Source organism: Plectropomus leopardus, chromosome 24, assembly GCF_008729295.1.
Source record: "Plectropomus leopardus isolate mb chromosome 24, YSFRI_Pleo_2.0, whole genome shotgun sequence".
Classification (NCBI taxonomy): Eukaryota; Metazoa; Chordata; class Actinopteri; order Perciformes; family Serranidae; genus Plectropomus; species Plectropomus leopardus.
This window is the reverse complement of record NC_056486.1, coordinates 7084106-7109826: the sequence shown is the minus strand read 5'-3', so window position 1 is coordinate 7109826 and position 25721 is coordinate 7084106. Positions and strand designations below refer to the sequence as shown.

At 39.5% G+C, this 25721-nt stretch overlaps 1 protein-coding gene across 2 annotated transcripts in view; it reads right to left on the bottom strand.

The window, feature by feature from the left end:
- Positions 1–24471, bottom strand: part of LOC121962772 (serine/threonine kinase 11 interacting protein) — a 33324-nt gene extending 8853 nt beyond the window's left edge. Inside the window, exons 1-22 of one of the 2 annotated variants that reach the window (XM_042513064.1) lie at positions 24315–24471; positions 24009–24076; positions 21988–22190; positions 21035–21109; positions 20374–20469; positions 20175–20282; positions 19973–20044; positions 19744–19873; positions 19281–19384; positions 19084–19173; positions 18597–18638; positions 18012–18173; positions 17424–17505; positions 16712–17206; positions 16210–16430; positions 15658–15768; positions 14509–14746; positions 11025–11176; positions 10662–10920; positions 8628–8737; positions 5660–5757; positions 3642–3823 (exon numbers count right to left, since the gene is read on the bottom strand). In XM_042513064.1, the coding sequence (XP_042368998.1) occupies positions 3642–3823; positions 5660–5757; positions 8628–8737; positions 10662–10920; positions 11025–11176; positions 14509–14746; positions 15658–15768; positions 16210–16430; positions 16712–17206; positions 17424–17505; positions 18012–18173; positions 18597–18638; positions 19084–19173; positions 19281–19384; positions 19744–19873; positions 19973–20044; positions 20175–20282; positions 20374–20469; positions 21035–21109; positions 21988–22190; positions 24009–24075 (3097 nt within the window). In that variant the 5' untranslated portion in view covers position 24076; positions 24315–24471. The remainder of the gene's footprint in view (positions 1–3641; positions 3824–5659; positions 5758–8627; positions 8738–10661; positions 10921–11024; positions 11177–14508; positions 14747–15657; positions 15769–16209; positions 16431–16711; positions 17207–17423; positions 17506–18011; positions 18174–18596; positions 18639–19083; positions 19174–19280; positions 19385–19743; positions 19874–19972; positions 20045–20174; positions 20283–20373; positions 20470–21034; positions 21110–21987; positions 22191–24008; positions 24077–24314) is intronic. The other variant, XM_042513065.1, reaches the window with a different exon arrangement.
- Positions 24472–25721: the final 1250 nt, after the last annotated feature.

The following is a 25721-nucleotide window of genomic DNA, read 5'->3' as shown; positions in this document are numbered from 1 at the left end:
GTCATGTCTTGAATGCTTTTAAATACTCTGCAAAACACAAGTCAGTTTTAATCACATTCATTTCTATGACCAGCGTCATAATCACTTCATTTCTAAAGTAAAATGCTCAGTAAAATGCTTTTTTGGAGAGTAATTTTGGACAAAAATGACAGATGATGGCTCGATCATGAAAATTTGCACTGGATTCAAGTCAAAGTCCCCCACATTATTGGCAAAACATTTTTCATTTGTTGAGGAGAAACAGTTGAGCGTCACACTAACCGACACTTAAATAACATGTTAACATGGACAGTTTTAGTGAGGTGCCATCCAAGATCAGAATCACATGTAAGCAAAGGTGACGTGTCGAGCGTTTTGCAGTGAGCGGACTTAAGATGGTGCTCTGCTTTGTATCAATTCTCCTGCTTCCTCTTGTTTCAGTCCCAGACTCTTTGGCTGCCTCCAACAATGCCCCTGATGATTTTCACATGAAATCAAATACCACACAACGGTTTGATATGTCGCACAGCTGAGACAGGGCAGTGGAAACAAGGGTAATGATTACATTTTTGATTTCCACTTTCAAAAACAACAGCTAAAGGTGACTTTCACCCTCGTTCTCCTACGCTACTACCGAAAACCTCAAACAAAATCTCCTGTAACACACTCTGAGTCCAGCAACGAAAACTGACAAATTCCTCTAAGTGAGAGAAAACGACGATCCAACAAAAACAGAGGATCTTTTTTTGTCTCTTTTGGCTGCAGATTCAGGAGGCCTCGTGTTCTCTCTCCTGTTTCAATGAAGTTGTGTCAGACTCGGTTAGTTTCTGAGCTCCAGAAATCTGTGCCGCTGATAACCACATCCTCTCTCTTTCTCTCTCTTCGAGCCAGTGTCATTCCAGTTGTGGTTTTTTGTCTTTGTCCACATGATGCCAGCCAGCTTGGACGATGGACGAAGTTTGTTATGGTTAAGCTTTTCCGTACTTGTTCTGACAGAGTATTACAACAGCTGTTTTGGGGCTAATTTGGTATCAGAAAAAGTATCTTTGTCTTTGAGGATAAAAATAAATACAAACATAGTATACTTTATGTTTCAGTGTTTGAAATGTAAAGGGAACCTATAATGGTTTTCTTTATTTTCTGTCAGATATATAATGTTACAATGTCAGATGCTCATGTTAAATGTAGCCAGAGTTTCAGATAATGAGGTAAACGTATGTAAAATAAAACAAATAACTGTTCTAACTAATCTGTTTCCTACTTTTGAGACAGTGAGTGACGGATTTCTTTATATGGTCATCTGCTCCAGGTACGCCACTGCAAGTGTTAACATTACATACACTGCTACATCTAGCTTCTTGCTAATAGGGTTGCAACGATATGACTTCACAATTTTTTGAGTAATGTCATGACATTTAATGCCAAGTTGCAAAAAAACAAACAAACAATGTTCTCACTATCAAAGGTTTAAATACTTGCGAAAAGCATCTGAACACAGCACAAGAACATTTATGTCTATCTAGGTTTCAGGGGGTTAAGTTTATTGGTTTTATTGTTTTGTTTTTCGCAGTTCTTGAGTTCGGTATTAAGAACTGTGGAATTTCACTGGTACTGGCATTGACTTTTAAATGTCTGGTATTGTGACATTCCCAGTGCAGAGACGCCAAACTGCAGAATACCAGGAAATGATGACCAGCCAGAGAAGACTTTTTTTTGAAGATGCACCTAAGAAACAAGCCATTATTCATGTTTTTTCACTTGTCTGCTCTGTCTAGAATAATATCCTGAAAGCAATCTGGAATCATTTTCAGCCAGCGAGAATACAACACACTAAACGAGCTGTTTATGAATTTAGACAGAAAGAAAAAAGTTCTCAGAGGAGAAGCTAGAGAGAAGAGAATGAGAGAAAAAATAAAAAAGTATGTGTTGGAAAAAGTGGGAAATGCACCTAAATGTCACTTGACTCAGTCGGAGGTTCAGATTTGATTTAGGGGATAAGTTAATAAATTCCAACATAGTCCTTAAATTGCTCTTTCTCCTTTACTAATTCAAATGCTTTCTTTACAACACTCCTCTGGGGAAAATAAGTTGGCATAGCCTATACGCAAGCAACTCGTGATAGTCGTCTGTTGATTGTATATTTTGCTGTAACAATGTTTTTTTTATGCTGCTTTCTTGCCCAGGTCTCTTTTTAACTCACTGAAACCTGGATTGACATCAGTTTTCTTGTGCTGTGATGAGATGTCTTTCACAAGCTATTTAACCCTTGACACCTAAACAAACTGGTTTGATTTCTTTGGAAAACATGAGGAAAAAGGCAATGAGCAACTTGGCACAAGAAACAGCAAGAAATTAGTAAAAAGTGACAGGAAAATGCACTGAAAATTTGTTTAAAAGGGTGGAAAATTAAAAAAATTCTAAGGAAAAATGTCCAGAAAATTACATGTAAAATTATTTTAACCATATATGTAAAATGTAAAATTATGTTACAAAAAAATGTATGTATTTTTTTAAAGATTTTTTATGTCATTTTCTTCTGCTTTTCCCCCTTTTTGTTGCTTATTTTCAGGTAATTTTCTTGTTACCTTTTTTTTCTTTACTTATTTCGCGCTTATTTTTGGTCCGTGCCTTGTTAAGTTGCTCATTGCTTGCTATCCATGTTTTTGAAAGAAGTCAAACCAAACTGCTCAGGTCTTAAAGAGTTAAAAAGAGAGAACCCTTTCGCTTGTTAAAGCAAGAAAAAAATGAATGAACAGAAAAAACTGTTTATCAGATGCTAGAAGATTATTTATGAAACAACACTTTTCATGTACTTCCAAAAATATTTTTGCTTGATTGTGTATGAGTGAAAGCTGGACGGAAACCCCATCAGACAGCAGCTGGAGGCAGAGCGTTGTGGAAAAAGTGGGACTGCTCTTCTAATCAGCATGTCTGTTGGCTGAATATGAACTTTTTTTCCTGTGTTTGGTATCTTGTACCCTGAAATTGGTAATATGACACAGTAATTAGGGGAAAATACTTTCATACGTCACATTGTCTGTTACAAATTTCCCCAAAATTATGTGTACTGAGCAGCTTCTCCGTAAGTGCCAAGATGTTTTCCTGTTTTTTTGTGCACGTTTTCAGGGCTGGTGATTGTCAAATTCATTTTCCATATTTTTCCAGACATTCCAGGCCTGAGCAGGAGCCCCCGTCTAATAAAAGGTTTTCCTCTCAGCCGCTGGTCCTCCCTCGCAGACACATTGGTCTGGGCAGGATGTACTCAGTCTGAGTGAACCCAATACCGAGGGGGGCAGAGATTTGCGTCACGTAGCACACATATGGTATAGTATGAGTTTGTGAGGGGAGTAGGTTGGGTTTCTGCGGCACAATGCCTGTGAGAGGAACATGCTGTTCCAATACCTGCCTCGGGGTTCCAACAGTACTCTGACTTTAAAAAAAAAAAAAAGAAAAAAGAAAAATTTAAATTAGTCCTCGATTATTTTGCGGTGTCTTCCCTCAGAGTGAGGAAAGGGGTCCAACCAGTGTAACCAGTAAGTAGAAAAAGAGCTGGGTCAGTGAGTTTCTTTCCCAAAATAAAACTTCCTTTTAGATGTTTTTTCCCATACATTAAACAGAAACCATTTTCCACTTTGCTTCTATTTGGCAGTGTTTCTTTTTACCTGTCAAGAGGCCAAAGAAGCGTTTGCAGCGTAAACTGTCCCTCACAAGTAGCGTGTAGGCCACTCCTCCGTCTCCAAACTCCATGTGGATGCTCTGAGAGCCCAGTCCCACCTCCAGGTAGCTGAGCTCCATGATTGGGTGGCTGTCCTTCTTCTGCAGCCAATCGGAGAGCTGGCCTCTGCTGGGAGGAAACGACGTGAGGCATCAGAAAAGTGCAGAAGAAGTCACAGTGAGATGGATTAAACGGTTTACTTGCTCTCTGACTCTTAGAGGTGTGACTGCCAGAACAACACTTTAAATTGTGTTTGTTAAAGTTTACTCACAGCAATAACTTACGCAACACCTCATTTTTCAAGGATTAAGATATCAGGTCAGAATAATAGTTTGTCTTCCTGCGCAGGGCCAAGAACAAGAGAAGTAACTTTGGAGTCATTGCAGCCGTCACAGCGTGCGCTCACGTCTGAGGGGCACAGATCTTGTTTTGATGAGAGAAGAAAAGCTTTTCATTCGAGCCACGGACAAGAGAAAAAATAACAAAGGGGGAGAAAACTAGCCGGAGGAGAAAAGACTCCTCAGACACGGCGGGGTCAATGTGTTCTCAAGATGTGACCCAGAAACCTGGGCAGGTTATGCAATATAATCCACATCCGAAACACAGAGGGTGTGGGACTACACACCAGCATTAAGAATCATAATTGTTAACTGCAGAGCAGGATTTCATTACCCTTTTGATAAATTGGAATGCATCATGTCAAAATCTCATTGACTTTACTTTAAACATACATGACATCTTTTAGGCCTTTTCTTTTTTTTTGTCATATTTATACTGTTAAAATGTTGGATGTTCACATGAAATATGGCCAGAGTTTCAAACAATGTGGTAAAAATAATCCCTGTGAATAACAACTTTAGACTTGAGACCATTCTGAATACTCTGTTTCCAACTTTTTTTCTGCTTTTGAGACAAGCTGGTGTTGGATCATAATGGATTTCTGTATATGGTATCTACTGCAAGTGTTTCTATTCCGTGCCCTACATTTCTACTAAAAGCTACATGCTAACATCAAGAAACATGTCATCTGCAACCACAATAATCATGATAAATGCTGGCATTGTACATTTCTGCAAACCACTAATATATTAAGTTTGTGCGTTATTATGCCGTTGACACATTTCATCAATACAGTAGTCAACATGCGGTTATCTTTAGGTGAAAAACACTTGGTTTTGGTTAGAAGAAGATCATATTTTGGCTCAACATACCCATTTTTGGGGGCAAAACCCCTCCTGAAAAAGCAGCAATATCTCTGTAAAAACCCAAACGATTTCCTTGCTGCTAACCTCGCTGGAAAAACAGCATCGTGTTGCTAATAACATCCATGTTTGGAGGCAAAAATGTAAATAAAACACAGCGACAAGTGCCTAAAAAACAACAATGTTTAGGGGCTATAAAGCAGCTAGAAAAAGAGCCTAGTCACTAAAAACACCAAAGTTTGGAGGCTAAAAAGCGACAGAAAACACAGCGACAAGTTCCTAAAACCCATGTTAAGGGGGCTGAAAAAGCGTCTCAGGTCACTGATAAACAAACAGTTTTGTTGTTTGTTGGTCTCTGAACAGCGGCCTGCAGCTTGGCAGGCATCACACCTTGGTGTCACGACATCCACCATCCCCTCTCATTAAAGTCAGGTCATATACTGCGTCACTTTAAAAATATTAATATAATGCATATATGAAATGTACAAAATGTACTGTATTCATGGTTTGCAGAAACATATACCAATTTTCTTCTTGTGACTGGGCTCTAATTTTGGTTGCTTGTTTTGTTAATTTCTCTCATATTTATGAGGTCATATTTCTGCTCGAAACGCTAACCAGTCAGAGCAGACTGGACTGTTTTGGGAGTCAGACAATAAAACAGAGCGTCTCAAACAGAGATACAGTAAAAGGTACTTCCAATTAGTTGTGCAATCTTGCAAATAAGCTTCTAATCTGTATCCTGTAAAGTTGCTCTACTCACTGGGTTTCTGATGTCATCTCCAAGAAATAGGCTCGCAGGTTTGACACCACCAACAGAGAGGGAACTTCTCCTGGTTCCCCAAATTTGACAGCTGACATCTGAAAGCACAAAGAAAAAGAAATACATGACATAATGAAAGAAAATGTTCATCGTCTATAATGGATGTGGGCCCCATGCAGCAACATTTTCTTAAATTTTGTCTTAATTTTCTGGTGAGAGAAAAAATAAGAGAAGTCATTTTAAGATGTATCAAACACTCTGATGTAGGCCTACTGTTAAATACACTTAAACACAGTAAATGTGATTTCAGGATGATGCATTTAAGTATTAAAAGTAAAAGTACACATGCAAAAAGGTTAAATAAATTTATTGAATTAATAAGTAAAATAATTCAAAGAAAATGCAGCAATTCCTCATATGCACAATATATATATATGAGATGTGGAACCATGAAATGTTTTGTTTTGCATGAAAAATGACTTACACGAAATAAATAGTTGCCAATTAATTTTCTAATTAATTGACTAATTGTTTCAGCTGCACTTCTATATTTTCATGTTTTTGGTTTGTGTGAAAAAATCTTAATTTGTAAAGCAGTTATCTAATAAAAGTAGTGGAGGGAAAACTACAATATTACTTTTTTGCTTGCATATAGTTTCTTGCATGAGGCTCAATATCTCAAAAACTGCTGCTCTCACCTGTGAATACTGATCGCAGCAGTATAATTATTGCCATCACAAGGCTGTAAACTCAATACTAAACCACAACAAGCATATTCTCAGCTGACACCAGTTTTTCACAGGCTCTGCAGAGGTTTAAATTCAAATCTCTAGAACACAATCTTGCTTAATGTCCTCTAAAACAACCCAAAAAGTTGAAGCAAAGGAGTGTAGCAGCGAGCAGCCCCTGTCACTTGATAAATAAACATAACTAAGATGAATGGAGTAGGACCTCCTGTTTCCAGCTGTGGTTTGCTTGGTCCTGTTCCGCTCTTTGCTCCTCGTCCAGGTGTCTGACAGAGAAAAGCAATCGCCTGCTGATCTGAAGAGCTCCCAGGATGCAATGCATATTAAAAAAGGACTCAGAGAACGCCGAGTGACGGCAGGGGGGCACAAAGCTCGTCAAAGACTCTACAGAAGAAGAAGAGGATCGTGGGTTGAATGGGGCTCCCGGGGGATTTACTGACTGCACTCATCTTGGCTGACAGAGATGAAGCCGCAGCTGAAGTGTTGCAGGTCTTAAAGCTGTCACCACCCATTAAGCTGGAATCTTTTTGGCCATCGGGAAGATATGTTGGAGGACTGTTTAAAACCGCGATCACAAAAGAAACAATAACGGCAACATAAAAACATTGCACTGCTAAATTTGAGTGATCAGTCACAGGCCGCCATCACTGGCAAATTCGGCTTATACAGCAGAGTCTGGAAATAATACCGAATATCAGCTGCAGTGAAGATTTAAAGGCCTCGAGAAGCCATTTCCTCTGCTTCTTATTGTCAGCGATGGAGTGCTACATAAACACATTATTTTCCGCCAAAGTTTGAGGAGTTTTCTGAATTTCTGTTTGTTGTGTAACAAGGGAGGGCTCCGCTGGAAAACGATCAGAGTTTAACAACATTTGAAACTAAATACGATGGCAGTTATTGGGTTGTTGGTTTACAATGCCAGCAATGTCAGACAAACCTGATCCCACCACACCCACACAGACAGCACTTATTAGAGTTAAACTTAATAAAAAAATACTTTTATTTTGGAAAATACACTTATTCGCTTTCATGCCAAAGATTAGATGGGAAAAACTTTTCCACTGTGATGTGTGCATGTTAGGTGGCACGCCTCACAGCAAGAGGGTTTGAACCTGATGGCCAGCTGGGGCCCAAACTGTTTGGAGTCAGCATGTTCTCCTCCCTATCAGTGTGTGTTTTCTCCAGGTTCTCTGACTTTCTTACACAGTCCAAAGACATGCAGGTTAGATTGACTGGTGACTTTAAATTGCCAGTAGGTGTAAATGTGAGTGCCAATGGTTGTGTGTCTCTATGTGTCAGACCTGTGATTACCAGGCTTTACCTCTCCTGGGGTCAGCTGGGATCGGCTCCAGCCTCCTATGATCCATGTTTATACATCTATATTTATATTTCAACTACAGCAATCCTCTGTGCAATTACTCAAATGTGCAATATTCTTTCTACTCTTGAATGTAGGCTACATTTTACATGTTACACATTGTAAATATTCTTATTGTTATTCCTGCTTATGTATGTCATGTTGTTATTATTGCAGCTTTTATATATCTTTAACTTACATACTAGTTTTATACATTGCATTGTAGCAAAATGCACAGTTTTACATTTGACACACTTTACACACTCAGCATATCATTCATATTAGAATTTATAATAATATAATTCTCTCCAGTTCAATCATTCAGCTAATTTTATAGACACCATGAGCACCACAGAAGAGGGTATTACTGGCTTAGTAAACAAGAGACGCCAAGGAAAGCTAAGGAAGACTGTCTAGTGAACTTAATCATCATAATTATTTATTCAAAATTATTTTACAGAGTTATTAAAAGATTTAAGATTTTTTTTCCAGGTCATTTCTTGCTTTGTGCCTTTTTTGTTTTAGTTTCTCATTTTTTCCTTTTCTTTTTTTCTTTTTTTGGGCTAATTTTCAAGTAGTTTTCTTGTACTCTGGTCATTTCTTCTTTTGTTGCTCATTACCATCTTCCCATGTTTTGGGGAGAAAAAAGTCAGTTTGCCCAGGCTTGAAAGGGGTAAATAAAATAATTTGATTGTAACAATTTTGTGTGAAAGGAAACAAAAGCCCGTCCTACGGAGATGCCTGTCCAAATATAAGTCTGTTGAGGTCTATGATTGTGATATTGCTATTAATTGAAGTTTCACGGTACCCCTGACTGCTGCAGAATCATCTGACCCACGTGCAGTGGGAAAGAGGCTTTACACACCTTGAGGAAAGAATGAAGCTCTTCTTCCTCCTCAAAGATCTCCACATCCAGGAAGAGCTGCAGCCGATGGTCTACTGCCTCATAGTCCTCAGACAGAAGGTCCAAATCGTCTGCAGAGACATGGACAGTTTGTGAGTCTTAAAATTGCTGGTCTGACATAAACACAAAAATAATGTTAGAGAGCAGTTAAAGCGAACATCCAGTCTTGTATTTTATTAGAATTTTTCAACACTACTAGAAACAAAACTTTATGAACCAGGGCTGATACACAGTTTATTAAAAGATAAACTTGCTCAAAATGAATAAATCTTCATTTATTCCCTCAAATGATATTATAGTAAAGCCATATTTGCTGGCAGCATTGTGAAGACTTACATATTTCTTGGCTTTTGTGCAGCAGATTTTACTGCAGCAGACTGCAGCATTAGCCAACAGCCTTCACGCAGAAAGGCATTAAAGAGCAATAAATCCACCAATGAACAGCAATGGAGGTTACTTGAACGCTGATGAATGGTTACAGCTAATCAAAAATGACAGGGCACGGATCTGCCGCGGCCAAAACAAACCCGCCGTCTCTCATTTGATGAGAGTGCAAACAGAGATCAGAATAAAGAGGCTTTTGAACCTTCAAGCAGTGAGCTTTGGAAAGGTGAAAGGTGCATGAACACACACACACACACACACACACACACACTGATTTATCTTTAGAGACAAAGCACTTCTTTGGAAAGAAGAAAATTAGGGCCTCTGCTCCACAACAATGGGCGCACTGTGTCACCAAAAAAAGATGCTATATTCAGTGTCAGTCAGGATGAGTACAGTGTCTCCAGTGTGGTTTGAGAAGGACAGATGACATGCTATTGCAGCTACAGTAATCCAAAAAAGCAAAGATACAGAAAGCTATTATTATGCCTCAGCCCTCTCTCTCCGGCTTTCATTCCTCTCCCATCACTTCCAGTAATGATTCCAATCTGTCTTGTTGCACTCTTACCATGTGGTTTGTCTAAAAATGGCACACAGATGTTGCGAGGGGGTATCGGATGCTGTCACAAAGATACGGAGAACCTCAAAGGGTTTCTATGCCGCACAATAGCCGCGAGATCCAAATACTTCCTGTCGCTGTTCACTTTCAATTAAGACTTAGATATATCTTTAGGAGGAGGCAGTGAAGCTGACGTAAACAGTTTACACCACACGCCACAGTCGATGTGTTTAATGGTGACTATATGAACTGCAGAAATCGTATCAAGTTATAAAGCTCGAGTTATATTTCACTGCCCTCCTCCACAGAAGACTCCTGCCAACATCGTAATATTATTTTGGATGTTAAAAATCTACTGCTGACACGATTTTTTCTCATTTCAACTAAGCCATTAACGTTTTCGGTTTCTTTCAGCTATTAAAATTTGATCAAATTTTTATTTCGTTTTGTGCAGAGCATAATTATAAATCAGATCTTTTGTCTAACCCTCCTCACACCGGCTGGTTTAGAATGACCTGTGATGTCAAAGTCTTATAATTTAATGAATGAATGAATGAATGAATGAATGAATGAATTCATAAATAAATACAGAAATAAGTATGACGAAAAGATGAATGATTGCAAAAAAATATCCTACTCATCATACCCACATACTAATACCAATAGGACCAGCTTTAAAAATGTGATGATTTGCTGTTTTTCTCTTTTTTATATCACTAAAAATAAAAAAATGGCTTTGGGCTTTTAGTTAATCATCAAGGTGTCACTTTAGGCTATAAGAAATGGATAGTTTTCACTACTTTTTGACATTTTATACATCAAATCAGTGATTCTAGGTCTGATTGTGTCTCAAGTGGGCCAGCCTTTTTTTAAAAAAAAATAGTGTGTGCTGAGTGTTGTGCTTTTACTTTAAAGTGCCATTTCAGAACTATGTTTAATATTTTATAAGACTTTTTAATACTTGTACTGACTCTTTCTTAAGAAACTTAATTCTTTTTTTTTTTTTACATTGTTCAAGACCTGACTGAAGCGTTTACAGAGTATTAACCCACCATTCGGGCTGGATCTTCCTGCAGGCTGGGATGTGACTTCAGGTGGTGTCACACCAGTCGTGGTGTAGCGGTAGCTCCCAGCCAGCTCGTCTTTACTTTGGCACTCGCTGTTGTAGGAGAGGCTGGAGGTCTCATCACCTTGAACATCCCCGATGAAGAAGGAGCTTCCCTGGGCAGTAATGAAGGTGGTGTCGTCTGTGTTGGTGGTGGCAGCTTCAAGGATGGGACTACTGCTGATGCTGGCGTCTGTGTAATCATCCTGTTGTGATGAAGATGAAATGATGAGCTTCTGATTCAGCAATTTTGGGAATAAATTACAGCAAAAGGGAAAATAGAAAGAAGAAAAAATTGTCCAGAAAAAACCTTAGTGGCACTCCGAGTGCTCTGGTTTATATCGAGATGATCATCTTCGCTCTCCGGCCTCGATGAGCGCTGGATGGGCGTACTGCAGTGGGGGGTTGATTGGCCAGCCAGCTGGACCACATGATCGCTGCCACACTCTGGACAAATGTTACCTAAAGAGAAACAACGCACATATAAATACAGAATGTTACTTTCAAAACAAAAACAAAATATTTTGGTGATGGTAAAAACATCTCAATCACAGGCAGAGAATAGGAGGCGCTCTCCCTTGTGGCCTTGATCAGGTATTTCAATAAAATTGGTTATTGCGATAATTTCCAAACCTGTTAGAGTGTGGTTACCTTTAAAGTCACACAATAACACAAACTAAATTAAAGCTGCAAGCATTGATGAAAGGGCCCTCGCACCACGTTTGTCGGGATACTGGTAGCGGTCGTTCATTTCTGTGAAATTCGGATACGGCACACGGAGAGTTTGGACCCAAGAGTGAGTTATTTCACATGGTGTAGTACTTCCAGTGGCCAGTAGGTGGCAGTGGAGGGGACACAAATTCCATGTCATCTTGATGTTCATAATTTGTAGACCAAACCATGTAAATATCATGTAAATCCAATGATAATTGTCCCTCAAGGCTTACTTGCTGTTGCCAGGAGGTGGCACTATTACGACTAGTTAATATTGTCATACAGACAAACAACAAATTTCATCACTGCGCCATAGGAAAACTATTTTTTTTGCACGGACCTTTGATAACGAGCCATCATGAAGGGGTTAAGATTGGACCCACTAAATTTGAAGTCAATCAAATAATCCTGTAGTTCACAAAGGGGGGGGAAATCGCCAAAATGAGCAAAAAATTCAAAATGGCCGACTTCCTGTTGGGTTTGGTGGGTGGGTCCAAGAGGCTTTATTGTACATGTGGATATGATAGACAAATCTACCATATCCACACATGCAGGTGAAACACAGTGGGAGGGCTGCCTCTTTGAAATATTGTAGGGCGCTACAGAGCACACTGAAAGAAAATTAGCATATAGACCTGCTCAGGGCTGGACTGTTGTCCACCATGCGACGTTTGGAGAACATTCGAGCATGTACAGTTAAGTTATAATAAATTCCCCCTCCATGGCGAAACATCAACAGTAGATGCTAAGCCACAGACAAACGGTAAAGGTTTTGCACGGACCTTTGAAGCTTTCAATCGGGAAGGTCTTAAGATCATCCAGACAGAATTTCAACTGGATCCGATCGACAAGTTCGCAAAAGTTACATAAAGTTACACATAAACATTTTCCAGCAATCTGTCTTAGCTCGGCCTTCATGTTATGCACAGAGCAGCTGCTTAGTATCGTGAACATTTATCTGTGTTTTCAGTGAAATCAGAGTCTGTTAACACACACTTTGGCAGCCTGTGTGATTCAGATGAGCTATTTTGATCACATCGTCGCTGCAGTGTGTCCACTCACTGCCGTGATCTCCGTCATCTCGAGTCCCGTACCAGACAGCGTGTGTGTGTCGGTGTCGGTGTCTCTCAGGCTGCGGTTACTGTCAGACGAGTGTGTTCCTGTCTCACTGCACATCCTTGTAACATCTGTAACAGCTGGTTTACTCTCAGTGAACTGCGGTTTACCAAAACCCGTCCGTCACAGCTGCTCCCTCCGTCATTGTCTGTCTAATTGTATGTTTGTTATAATTTCTTTTTGTGGCCTTTTCCTTTTATTTTAAATTGTTATATATTGTTATTATAATTTATATTTTTTATTTCATTTTTCTTTCTATTTTTCTTTATTATTTTGCAAAAAGGAAGTGATTACTTTATTATAGATACTGTGTACTGTAAACCAAATAAATAAACAACAAAACAAAAAAGCCTGCCTGTTTCTCCAAACTGGGAACATGCCAACTGCAATCTTCTGTAAGTAACACAGTGAGTATGTATAAGTACCTCATACAACCCCACTTTTAAAAATCTGAACTATCTATTTAAAGTTTTGTCATACATGAAGTGAAGTTTATTGTCAGACTTTAAAGACTGAAACATGATATCAATGTAGATAACTTTATCTTTTAAATATAGAAAAAACACATCTTATTGTTATACTGTGAACTAAAATAAAACTAAAATACATATGAGGGCTGCATTGTAAAACTGAAGACTGTTTCATGACTCAGACAACCAAATGACCAGCAGTGGAAGAGAGTGGACAGAAAACATGCTCGCCTTCATTCCTAGCAAGTCTTATACGAGGAGGAAACATTTCTCTGTATCTGCAGGGCACGTATTTCCGTTACCAACAGGCAAACAAATGCCTCAGTTCAGACGCGTGCAAAATGAAAAAGGTATTTATTGCCTCAAACACTAACATGAACTCTAACAAAAGGAGCATGAATCCAAGAAATCCCCAAAACATTTGTCAAACAAAGTGTGTGCGCAGCCCGTGCGTGCCAGAGCAGGTCTTAATGTTAGGTTTGGTCGAAGCGCAGGGAGGCGGCTGCTGGAGCAAAGGGTATTATCTCTCTGCTGCTAACTATAGAGGTGGGAACTCGGCAGAGCGGCCCGCTTGGCAATGAAAAAGAGGAGATAACTCCTGGGATGCTTCACTCAGACGCATCTGAACGCAAAAGTTTGTTTTGGGAAAATGTGCAGCCCGGTGCAGATTATCAATGGGAGCCTGATAGTTGATGTCCAGGTGTAATGTGCGACCTTCTTTTGTGTATTTTCTGTCATATCTCCAATTTTCAACAACATGCATGTGACGTTTCAGTGTCAAAGTACTGATTTTAGTGGGAAAAATGTTAAATGCATGTAGGTCTTTATTTTTTTAGGATAGTCTAGAGTACACAAGGCTGAGAATGACTCATCTGAGACCGTGCGTGACTCCGTGTGAGGGATGAATCAGTGAAAGGATTTTCGGAGTCAAGGCTGCGGTGTGTGTGTGGGATGCTTTGACAGATTCAGATGCCAAACATAAAGCCAAACATCACGTTGCTTGGGGATTTTTTTTTACCTATGAGCAGTGCTTAAAGGGCATTTTTTATCGTTTTCTTTAACTTATTTTATTCTGTTTCAAGATGCTTTTTAACATCTTTTTGGAGTTAACAGATCAAAAGATGATTGTTTTTATCCATTTTTTGCACGCCTGCTTCACTCGAAACTTTTTTGTTTGATTTTGCCCGTCTCATGTTTGCTTTTGGATTTGTTCTTTTTTCTTAACTTTGTAAATGTCATTTGAATTTTTAGGCCTTTAACATCTCGCCAAGCTCTGCAGATGTAAATTTGTTGAAAAATAATTTTTTTTCTGCTGATATTTAGGCACTGAGCACACCAAATAAACACTCCAAACAAAAACAAAGAAAGGAAAATTTGCAGGCAACTTTGATTCATTTGAACTCAACAAAACTTGTATTTAAAAGTCAAAACAAAGAGCAATATTTGTCCGTGTTGCTTGAGGGTTTCTGTAAATTTCTCTTTCATCACGCTCACCTTTGCTGTCATCGCCAAACTCGATCAGCTCCTCCTCATCCCGTTCTTCCACACCTTCTTGCAGCATCGCAGCCCCTCTCCTCCTCGCTCTCCCCCCCGCCTCCTCCTCGATGCCCTCTCCCTTGAGCGTGAACTCTGACCTGCAGCGAAGGCACTGCAGGCGAACGCAGCTGGGGCGGAGCTCAGAGTCACGCTGCTGGTTTTCCTCCGCTACGTGAGTCAGCACGTTGGTCAGAGCCTTGTCAGCAAAAAAGAAATGTTTAAAGGGAAACCTCAACCACAAGATGACCTTTTATGTGTCAGTTACTCACCCTGTGGTTTGGTATATTGTGAAGAAAAACTTTGATTTTCTTGCATGCCTCCACCGTGAACGAAAATTCAGTTTTCTTCACATATTCAATCTAACGGAGTGTGTAATTGATATGATAATGATCATTTGGATGGTGAAGTATTCTGTTAAAGCCATTTTATTCCCATCAAAACTGAGAAACCAGCAGCAACCAACCAGATTCTCAAAATTTTGGTTAAAAAAATCTGTCTGGCAAATACAAAATGCACAGTAAGTTATTTGATGTTAAGAAACTGTAGGAGCTCCACAGAGATACTTCAGGAATAAACCGTATCTGAGACTGTAGAACATGGTTAAATTGTAGGTGTTTTTTGGGCTGTTTATACTTTTCACTTTGGCCATGTGTCTGTTTATAAAACATAATTCACGAGTCCTTGACTGCTCACCACAAATCTGAAGACAGACTGCATTTGGCTTTCTTTGTTAAAATTATACCTGGCACAGATCTGATGTTGCACAATGCGAGAGAACCAAAGTCATAGACAAGATAGTAAACACGGTACAGAATGTGCTGCTGGATGCTGACATCACGTTTAAAAAAAACAAAGGTAACAGGGTTTGAGGATGAGGCAGCCTGTGAACATGACTGGACCTGTACAGGCAACTTAGAAGTCAGTAGATGGGTGTTGTTCTCATTTTGTGTATGCCATTCATATTGTGCATGTGGGTGCACAGATGCACATCTCAGGGTTTAGTGTTTAACTCTTTTGTAGGAGTGGAAACGCGTGCATCATATTACAAGATATGAGCTGAATAAAAAAATAAAAAAGGACACAAGAGTGTCTGTGTGTGTTACGAACCTGGAGTGCCTGCTGCGGGTCATCATCAAGCAGGACATAACGTCTGCTTTGTTTCTCCCTGCTGATGTAATCAAACTGAAGCTCCACAGCTGGAAGCAACTCTTCAGTCTCCTACGAGAGAGAAAGAAAATTACTGGAAAATTTGCACAATAAATACAAGAAAGAAAAAGAATTTAAAAAAACCAAACAAGGACATGACCTGAAAAAAAATGCTTAAGATTTATAACAGTTTGCTGTAAAATATGTAATTATGGCAACTAAAAATGTAGTTATAGTTATAACAATTTTCCCAAGCTTTTTAAAATTTTTCTCCAATATATTTTCCCCTAGCTTTTTTTTTTAATATCTCGCCAAATCTACTTTTTTCTTGCAGTTTGTAAAATATTTTTAACATGTTGCTCATTGCCTTTTTTGCAATATTTTTGAAAGAACCAATTTGCTCAGCGTTAAAAGATTTGAATACTTGCAAAAGGCATCTGTGCGCAGCACAAGAACAGTAATGTTTGGGTTAAACGCCAAAACCTTGTTAGTAATTTCCCATCCTCCTCTCACCCCTCGGGTCCAGGTGGCCTCTGTGGTCTCCACCCGAGCCAGGCTGCCAAGCTCCAGACGGCATCTCTCCCGGCCGCGCTGCATGTCCACCTCCAGTACCAGGCCCTGTTTGATGCACAGGAACACTTCCCTTCTCCTGTTCCTCCTCTCACTCTGGACCTCGCCATCTTCTTCCTCTTTGTCCGACAAGACACCCACAAGCAGGGGGTGACACAGGTCCACTAACAGCGATGAAAGACAGGTGGAAGAAGATCAGAAGAGAAGGAGAACCACAAAAACATTTTATGTGCTTTAGAAGAGTTGCAAGGTCTAAACTAGAATTAGTGCGTCGAGGGTGTATGCCTCCGCAAATACTTTATGTTGCAGTTACAGAAAAATAGAAAACACTGTGTAAGTAAGTGTATTGGCCTCAATAGTGAAAGTATATAAGAAACTTTTGTCTTTTTGTGTTGTAATTTTTAAGACGTTTGATGCTACTGACACATTGTTTTGACTATCCTACCTCCCAGATCCTCGTCCTCTTCCTCCTCCTTGGTGTCTCCGCTCCGCCCTCGAGCCGACTTTTGGGACTCTGGACTCGGCCCAGGTGAGCTCACTCTGCCCTGACTCACCACCACGCCATCGACCGTGCTCTCCTCCAGCGTGGACCGCGAGCTGTGACCGGGCCACTGCAGGGTCGACTCTGTTTCCGGCTCTGCATCCACAGAGGTCTCCAATGTGGGCTCGGATGAGAGCAGCAGGGCAGGGAGGACCTCCGGGACTTCCAGGGACGATGGAGACAGCTGATGCCCAGAGCTGGCTGATGGACACGTGGTGGTGTCAAGGCCGTTAGGGAGGGGTTGACCATAAGAAGGTGCCTGCGTGGTGTCGACAGCGGTGGTGATGGCAGAGGGAGAAGCTCCATCTAGATGATGTTGGTACCTCAGCCAGTCCTCACCCAGCTGGTCCCTGAAGCTGGACATGCGTTCGATCTCCTGCTGGTGAGGAAGGACAATGCCTAGTGGAGAAATAACATAATACATTTTTGAATATATAGCATCTTACTAAGATTTACTCTTCATAACAACATTACATGCAGCTAGTAGTTAAAAAACTGCAAGTGGTAGAGTTGGATAAAACAATTAAAATCAGAAAGAAAAAGGGGTGAATGTAGATATTTGTTATGATATTAACAGCTATAGGATCACATGTGGAAGAGATGCTTTAAAACTCACTCTGCGAGGAGGAAAGCAGCCTGGGTTCATAATCAGTATCACTGGGCTCTGATATGCTGGCTCTCCGCACTTTCACCTTACTCTGAAACACAAAATGAATTTGGAAAAAAATAAATAAGTCACAGCTTCCAGTTTGTCAGTATTCACCAATCCAGAAAGATCGGTTTAAACGAGGTACAAGAGTTCAACTCCTTTTAAAATGTCATTTTTTTTTAACATCTGAAGCTTCTGTCGAAGTTTTTGAATGAAGCTTCAAATTTCTGACGTCATATTTTATGACCAAATCACACTAAAAGCAAAAAAGAGGAAAAAGTTTTCTATCAAAATTCTCATTTGAATAAAATGATTTATCAGATTAAATGGGCTAATCTTTTTAATTATATCAACTGTCTATGAATTTAGAAAATGACAACATCTCTCTTTTTTTTATTAAATAAAACAGTTTTCGATAAGCTGCTCATCATTCCAATTTTGATTTAGAATTATAATTTAAACAACATTATCGTACAAATGATGCTTTGAGCTATTTCATACATCCCTAGAAATGAACTTTTTAAGTTTTTTTTTGTTAAGGAGCAGGTCTCTTACTCTGGATTTCTTCCTCCGCATGTGTGACACTTCCCCAACTGACATGCTGTCACTCAGCTCCCCAGCACCACTGGACACTTCCTGGTTACTACGTTCTGGTGGCATGGCAACAGGAGGTGCAGTCTGTGCCTGGGTGATCAGCTGGCCTGGTTTTGGCAGAACCTGCAGTAGAGAATAGACAAAAAAAATAACACTAATAAACATCTGACTTTTGTTTCTTTTAACGGGAAAGGCTGCAACTGGAATTTCTTCCTAGGACAAATGATTCTGCAGTAGTGACAGGTATTTATCAGCTACAGCACCAAATAGCAGTGATGGAAACTTGGCTCTCTGGTGGAAGTACTAATTTTTCTCTGGAACCTTATTTACAATCGAAGTACAGAAAGACTTCCCTGTATGAACTTATTTCTTTTCATTGTGAATAAAAAAATGTTCAGTAGGTCACCTGGCACCCTATTTTGGGCTAAATCACTTCTGCAGATGTGCTGCTACATTAATTAATATATATAATGATATCCTACAATGCAATTGAATATCATTTACTCATATGATTAACAAACAAATAACATCCAAACAGAAACTTACTGATAACTCAGAGGAGGACAGCGGGCTACCATCAAGTTTGAGCTGAAACAAAAAGAAAAAAAAAGTATGCAGTTATGTAAAAAAGGAAACACCTTTGAGTTCACAGCGGTACACAGACAGGAAGCTGTTTAGTTTTGTATGTTTAGAGAGGCTGTGCTTTTAAATAAATCAAGACATACATTATGATGTCTGTGTTGATACAAAGATGAGCCAACTGCTCCTATAATGGGAACGGTATGTTTTAAGATCACAGGCCACTTCTGAACTTGAATATCTTCCAACATGTTGCTTTTTCCATTTCTATTTTATGTTTTGTAGACCGGAACATTTTGTGATCTGCTTCTTTCTTCAGCAGCTATTTTGTACCTTATACTATATAATTTACTGCTTCCTTGATGTCCGAGACCAATGTCCATGCAGAACACTTTTATCATTATTGTGCAAGTTTCAAAAATGGTACACATGTGTAGCTGGAGTTATCACTCACTCTGAGGTTTGCAGCTTTTGGGGAGAGATGTCGGACGGTGCAGGCGCGGTGGGTCTTCTGGAAGAACAGCGGGTTGCCCTCCAGACTAAGCTTAAAGAAGATATAACATTTTTCAGTGTCTCACATTTATTATCTGAAACAAAAAATAAATGTGTCTATAAAGATATATATCTGTGTGTCAGCGTGTGTTTCCTTACTGTGCTGAGGCAGTGCAGCAGGGAGAGAGGAGCCAGCTGGGAGTGCTCCAGCAGGAGGTTGTAGGCCAGGTCTAAGTGCTGGAGCGAGGACAACTGCTCCACACCTGTTAAATCAGACAACATAGCAAGAACATATAATATAAACAACATATGCACAGAAATGCATGTACAGAAAAGAAAGCTCAAATTTGTTTCTCATGACTCTCAACCAAAAAGACATAATAAACAGGCAGGTGAAAGGCTATCTAATGTGATGATTAACAAAATCCAAGACAAACAGAAGGACGACCAAAACAGCTGGAGGTGGGACTCACTGCACGGTGATCAGCTTCCTGTTTTTCCAGTTTTTTCGGCCTCACTCTGTGAACTCTGTGATTGTATTGGCTGACTACTCAACCTCATTGTTTGTATTTTAGGAAAAATATGAAAAATATCTGCGTCTATCTACATCAGTCAACTTTACCGTTAATCGTCTCCAGTTCGTTGTTCCTGAGGATGAGTGTGAGGAGTTTGGCCCTGGCGCTCAGGCCCAGCGTTGGCGCCCTCTGCAGGCAGTTGTAGCCCAGGTTCAAGTGCTCCAGTTCACTCAAAGGCTGGGAGAAAAAAATGAGGAAATAAGACATCGCCAGTAGCAGAACAAGGTGGAGTCAATTTTTTTTATTGAGCTGAATCATAATGAAACAAATATAAACCTTTAGAAATTCAGCACACTCCTGAATCTTGTTATGGCTTAAATCTAAAAACTTCAGGACGTTCAGTAAACTCTGCAAAAGACAGAGAAGAGATGGTTAAAATCAGGTCATATCAGCTAATGAGTTAGTATCAAGGGGTTTTGTGTGTGTGTGTGTGTGTGTGTGTGTGTGTGTGTGTGTGTGTGTGAGTGTGTTTCCTCACTAGTGACTGGTCAAGGCAAACAATGGAGTTGTAGCTGAAGTTGAGGGTGTGCAGTTCCAGCCAAGGCAACGCAGAGCTCAGGTCGCCTCCACACAGAGAAAGCAACTCCTAAAGACCAGACACACACACACACACACACACATAAATCACACGTGCATACATGTCATCAGTGGCACTTGTTGCCTCAAAAGTAGAGTACCTCCAGGGAGCTGAGGCTCTTTGAACATGTAAAGACCTCCAGCTGGGAGTAAACTCCTCGAAGTCCCTCAAGACAGTGTGGAGGGACTCGCTTCAGCTGGTGAGGAAGAGAGACACAAAGAAACATATCAAACCTTTATTTAAAACCAAGGAAATCAAATGAGGGAGACCCTCTTTTTTAAAGATGCCGAACATTAACAAATACATTAAAAACAATCAAAAAGCACACAAATAACAAGTAAAATAGAAATAAAATCAACAGCAAACAATAGCAATGTAAATAGCTAAAAAACAGCTGTAATGATGGAAGAAGTGTAAGTGCCTTTGCAGATTATTCCATGTATAAGAAGCACTGTAAGAGAATGATATCGAATTATATTTTTCCTAGTTCAGTTCTGATTTCGGGAACATGGAAGCTATTCTGCAACTGAGAACTAAGATTATGTGAGTTTGGAGTTAAAAGTGATTAAAAAAAGAAGCTTTATAGATGAAAGAAAACCAGTGCTGGTCCGGCCTCACAGCTAAATGAGGCCAGCCGACCGTTGTGTTCCTGTTCCTGTTTTTAGGACAATTAAATGGGGAAGTTTAAGTGATGGAAGTTGAGGACAGCAGGATGGAATAAACGAGACTGAGAAGGAAAAAAACAACAAAGAAATAAATACCTCCAAACACTTTAAAGACTTGAATGGGAAGATTTTCACCACGGACTGAAGTCTTTCTCCTGGTGGGTTGATGAGCTGCGTTTAAACATCAATACAAACAACATGTTATACATAAGCACTCCAGCAGGTTATCGATACGTAAGCAACTGTCACCACTTTTCACATCTGCCAGCAAACACACATCCTCACAAAATTAAGAAATTCACGAGGCTTCATGTTAAAAATTCATGAAATGACGTAATTCATTTAATGTTTAGTATCAATTTAGTTATGTTAAGATGCAATTTTTATCAGTCGCTGGTAAGTCAAAGTCCTTCATTCTCTCTGCTATCAGGCTGTTAAACCTCAACAATAGCCTCTAGGAATGAGCATTTTATTTTAGTATTCAGGTATTTACTGCTTTTATATCCTTTGCCTTGTAACCTTGTTTATTTACTTTCGGCGTTTGAGTTTTCACTGGGGGCCACACGAGGGCGCCATCGTGCCAATCAGGCATTGATTTATTTATTGTCTCTGACACACTCCTTACTCCTGTCTGCTGTCTATTTGTAAATGTTTGGATGGTCTGTAGACTGTTGAAACTGAATTGCCTTTCGGGACAAATAAAGTTGCTTGAAATTAACTGAAAAAAGAGAAAACTAATCCCAATGGATCAAAAAAATGTTACAGGAACATCATCATACAAACACAAAATTGACTCCACTTGGGAGTTTTTGATAAATGGAACTGATTTAGAGGCTTTATTCCTGTCAAAACGGGCCTCCTGGAGAATCTCTGAACTCATTTTGTGAGCCGTGACCCCACAGGATGGCCTCCTAAATTTTACAAAAAGTGCAGAAATGTCAAAGAAACGTAAATATCTACAGAACTGACGCAAAGATGACAGACTTTTAAATAGTAAAATATAGGTCACATGAAAACTACGAGACCAAATTTCAGGGGCCATGACTCACCTTGAGGGAGATGGTTTTCTGCAGGACGTCAAACAGGAACTGCAGCTGTAGCAGGGAGGCGGTGTCGGCAGGGTGGGAGGGCAGTGCGAGGAACCCATGCTGCTGGCTCCTGGGCAGCAGGTACTGCTCAAACAGCCTGGTGAGCTGCTGCAAGCTGGATGCCGGCAACGTCAGAGTGCTGCTGCCGTCCAGCACCAAGTCGCCTGGAGGTTCAAAAGTATGAGATATTGAACTCTTAGGGATCCAATTCCAATCCACAACCAAATATAACAAGTGTAAAGCTTAAATTTCAAGATCAAACTTCATGCAGTCACATTCACAACTGGTGGACAAGTTTGTAGAAAATAAAATAATGTGAAGAAAAAGCTAATGGACAAAACAACATTGCTTGAATAAACTTAAAATGTCGCTTTGGTTCAACCTGAATCCTATTTTCCAATGTTTTGTCTCTAAATGACTGATGGGAACACTGATATTTAAAATAGTTCAGTATTGTGTTCATATTCCATTCAAATGATTATTTTAAGCGTCTGACATCATTGTGGAAAGCATTTGTACAGAGGTAGACCTTTTTGTAAAAGAGGACGTTCCACTTTGTTTCACCAGAAAAAAAAACAACCCTAAATCACTAGAACCAAACACAGCAGACTCCATTTAAATATAAAGAAATCTTAAATCTCTCATGAAACATATTTTTTTTAAAGTGACAGAAACAAGAGTAAAATAAATCTATATATCATATATATATGTGTCTTGTCTCATCTTTTCACTGTTCCAACCATCACCAGCTGAGGTCTGGTTGAAATAAACCATTAAGCTCAATCAGTTAGATGTGAAAATATACTTCTCTATACACACTACAATTACTGTTTTTAAATGTAGTCTGGTTGACTTGGTGTTTCAACCTCAACAACTGGTTACATTGCAGCCAGTTTCACCGCTAAGGGCCGCAGCTCTCGCGCTCAATACAATTTCAAAAAGTGATGTTCCCATCAGTCATTTATACACAAAAACCTGGGAAAAATAGTGTTGGAAAATACAGAAGTTAGCCTTTTAAGAGCTGAAACTGCAGGAATTGAAGTTTCATATAAACTACAAGATCAAAAAATAATGTAAGCATCCCTCAGAAGAAGCCCTCAAAATTTAAAAAACACATATCATGAGACAAAGAATATTTTGAATTGACAAAGAAGCGGCAGTCACTGTTGAATATATACTGAGTGTTGTGCAAATATATATGTGGAATATTATCTCTATCTAATCATAATGGAGTCCACACATTAAGGCGAGTTATAGCAAAGGCAAACAAGTGCACTCAGATTCAGTTATGACGGAAGTGTTACCTAGTGTTGAACTGAATAAAGCAGGAATCAACATCAAACTCACTCTGGATTCATTTCATTCACCTACCAATTATACATATCAGATGAATCCATATCTGATCAGTTATCTCTCGCAAAATCCAAGCAGGATCATATCACAGCAGCATCAGATTTTCAGAAGTACAAAGACTCTGTCCAATAGTCTTCATCAGTGTCTCCCTGAGTGAATACACCCACTGACACAGAGCACCCTGCTATAGTTTTGACTGAATTGTGCAGGTTGGCGTGCAGCATTAATACACTTCACCCAAGGTGACAACTTATGAAACCCTTTGAAAATTGAGCAAATTGGCAAATTGATATTTTTTATATAAGCCAGTATAACTTTCTACCACACCCTCACATGTACTATTTATATGTTTTATCCTCAGTGTTGCTTTCTATTATGTGAACCCCCCCCCCCCCAGCACTACCCAGAAAACAAAAAAAAAAAAACAAGAAAATTACCTGAAAAATTGCAAACGCCCCCCTATTTTCTCATGTTTTGTAAAGAAAATAAAACAATTAGCTCAAAGTCCAAAGGTTTGAATGTGAAGGGCATCTGAATGCAGCACATGGAAAGTGATGTCAGAGCAGGTTTCAAAGGGTTAACCACACTTGGGGTACAGTGAGAGTACAGTGTATCACTCTGTAACATACCATCATTTCGGAGGAGTTTGGCCAAGCTGTGTACAAGGGAGGACTGGCCACTGGGAGGTGCAGCCATCCTGAAACGTTTCAAACAAAGCATACTGTTAGCACCTGATTATATAAACAGAAATAAAGCACATTTTCCTCTTTATTATGTAATATGTTAACGTTATGGATATCAGTGTAACACTCTGTGCATTCATATCATCACTGTCTAACATTAGCATTAAAAACTCTGCACTCACTGCGGCTAACGTTAGCTGAGCTAATGTTTAGCTCAACAATTTCCTCATAGCGAAGCTAAAAGCGACTTACCTGCGCAGTGACAGCCAGAAAAGTAACGGCTAACATAAAGTTTTACTTCCACAGCGTAGTACTAAAGCGTGTTCATGTGTGTACATGCAGAAAAACAACGTTTCAGTGGTAAATTTGTCGGTTTCATAGTGCAGTGCACGGTGATGTTGACATTTTTTTTTGTCACATGACAACCCGCCCAAAGCCTCTACGGTGGCCCCGGTAGACCAAAAACTGTAGACGCTCAAAAAAGTCGCAGCCAAATACAGGAAGAAATTACAGTTTTTAGTTAGGTTTACTATAATCTATAATTTGAGATTCAATACCCATTGCTTGAATCACACAAAAAAGAGACATTAACCGATGTTAAATCCTAAAAAGCATAATTTTCCGCGTTTTCCTCCTCCTGACTCAACAAAATTGCTTGACAAATGCTGTTTAATGTTCAAAAATTTCATGTCTACAATATTAAAACAACTTTCACAATCCTCCCTCCACAATAAATAACCAGATTTTTGTATATTAACATTGAATGCAAGAATGAAGTTTTCTTTCCTTTGCAGTGTTTTACTGAGATATAAAATGAGACATATGGTTCTCATGATAATTTCTGTGATCCTGGTATGATAAATGATGTAATTTTGGCAGTTTTTACAAGAAAACATGCAGTTCAACCCCACTTTCAGGTTTTGGCGCTCTGGGAGTATTTAAAATTAACCATTTAAAACTGAATGTCTGTTCTCTAGTCCAAATCAAAAAGCATAACTCCCTCCCAAGTGCATAAAAAATAATTTGAAGTGCCTTCCCCCGTATTACTGCAGAAGGCCACTGGGTGGTGCACTCTAGCAAGGAGTCACAAAGCAAACGCACATGATAAGGTGAGTGCAAATGAAAATGTCAATATAATTCCTCACTATGACCAGCAAAGACACTGAATCCATCCAACCATTCACATATTAGAATTGCAAGCACCATGCATGAGTGGCTGACATAACAATCTTTTGTTCTTTTATGCAGCCTGAAGACTTTACGAAGGCCCATTAGATCTTTTGTGCCTCCCAGCTTTTAAGACCCAAGCTCAGCTCAGACTTCGTGGTAGCTGAGGTTTTTAAAAAAATGCCAGCTGTCAAATTTACCATCCTGGTCAAACCATATCCGAGTCATGGCACCCATAAAAAACAGCTGCTTGGCCAACTTGTTACTTTGCAGGCTGAAGAAAGAAGAAAATAAAGCAGATTAAACCAAGTCTATTTGCAAAATTTCTTGAATCATAACTACACTGCAGACAGACAATTGTGCAACCCGAAATGCCCGTTAGTTTCAATTTCCTAGAAGGTATGAACTTTGTTACCGGAAAAACAGTCATGTCAGTGAATAGCGTAATGCTGACATCAGCATATAACTTCAACTTCTGGACTGTAAACCCAC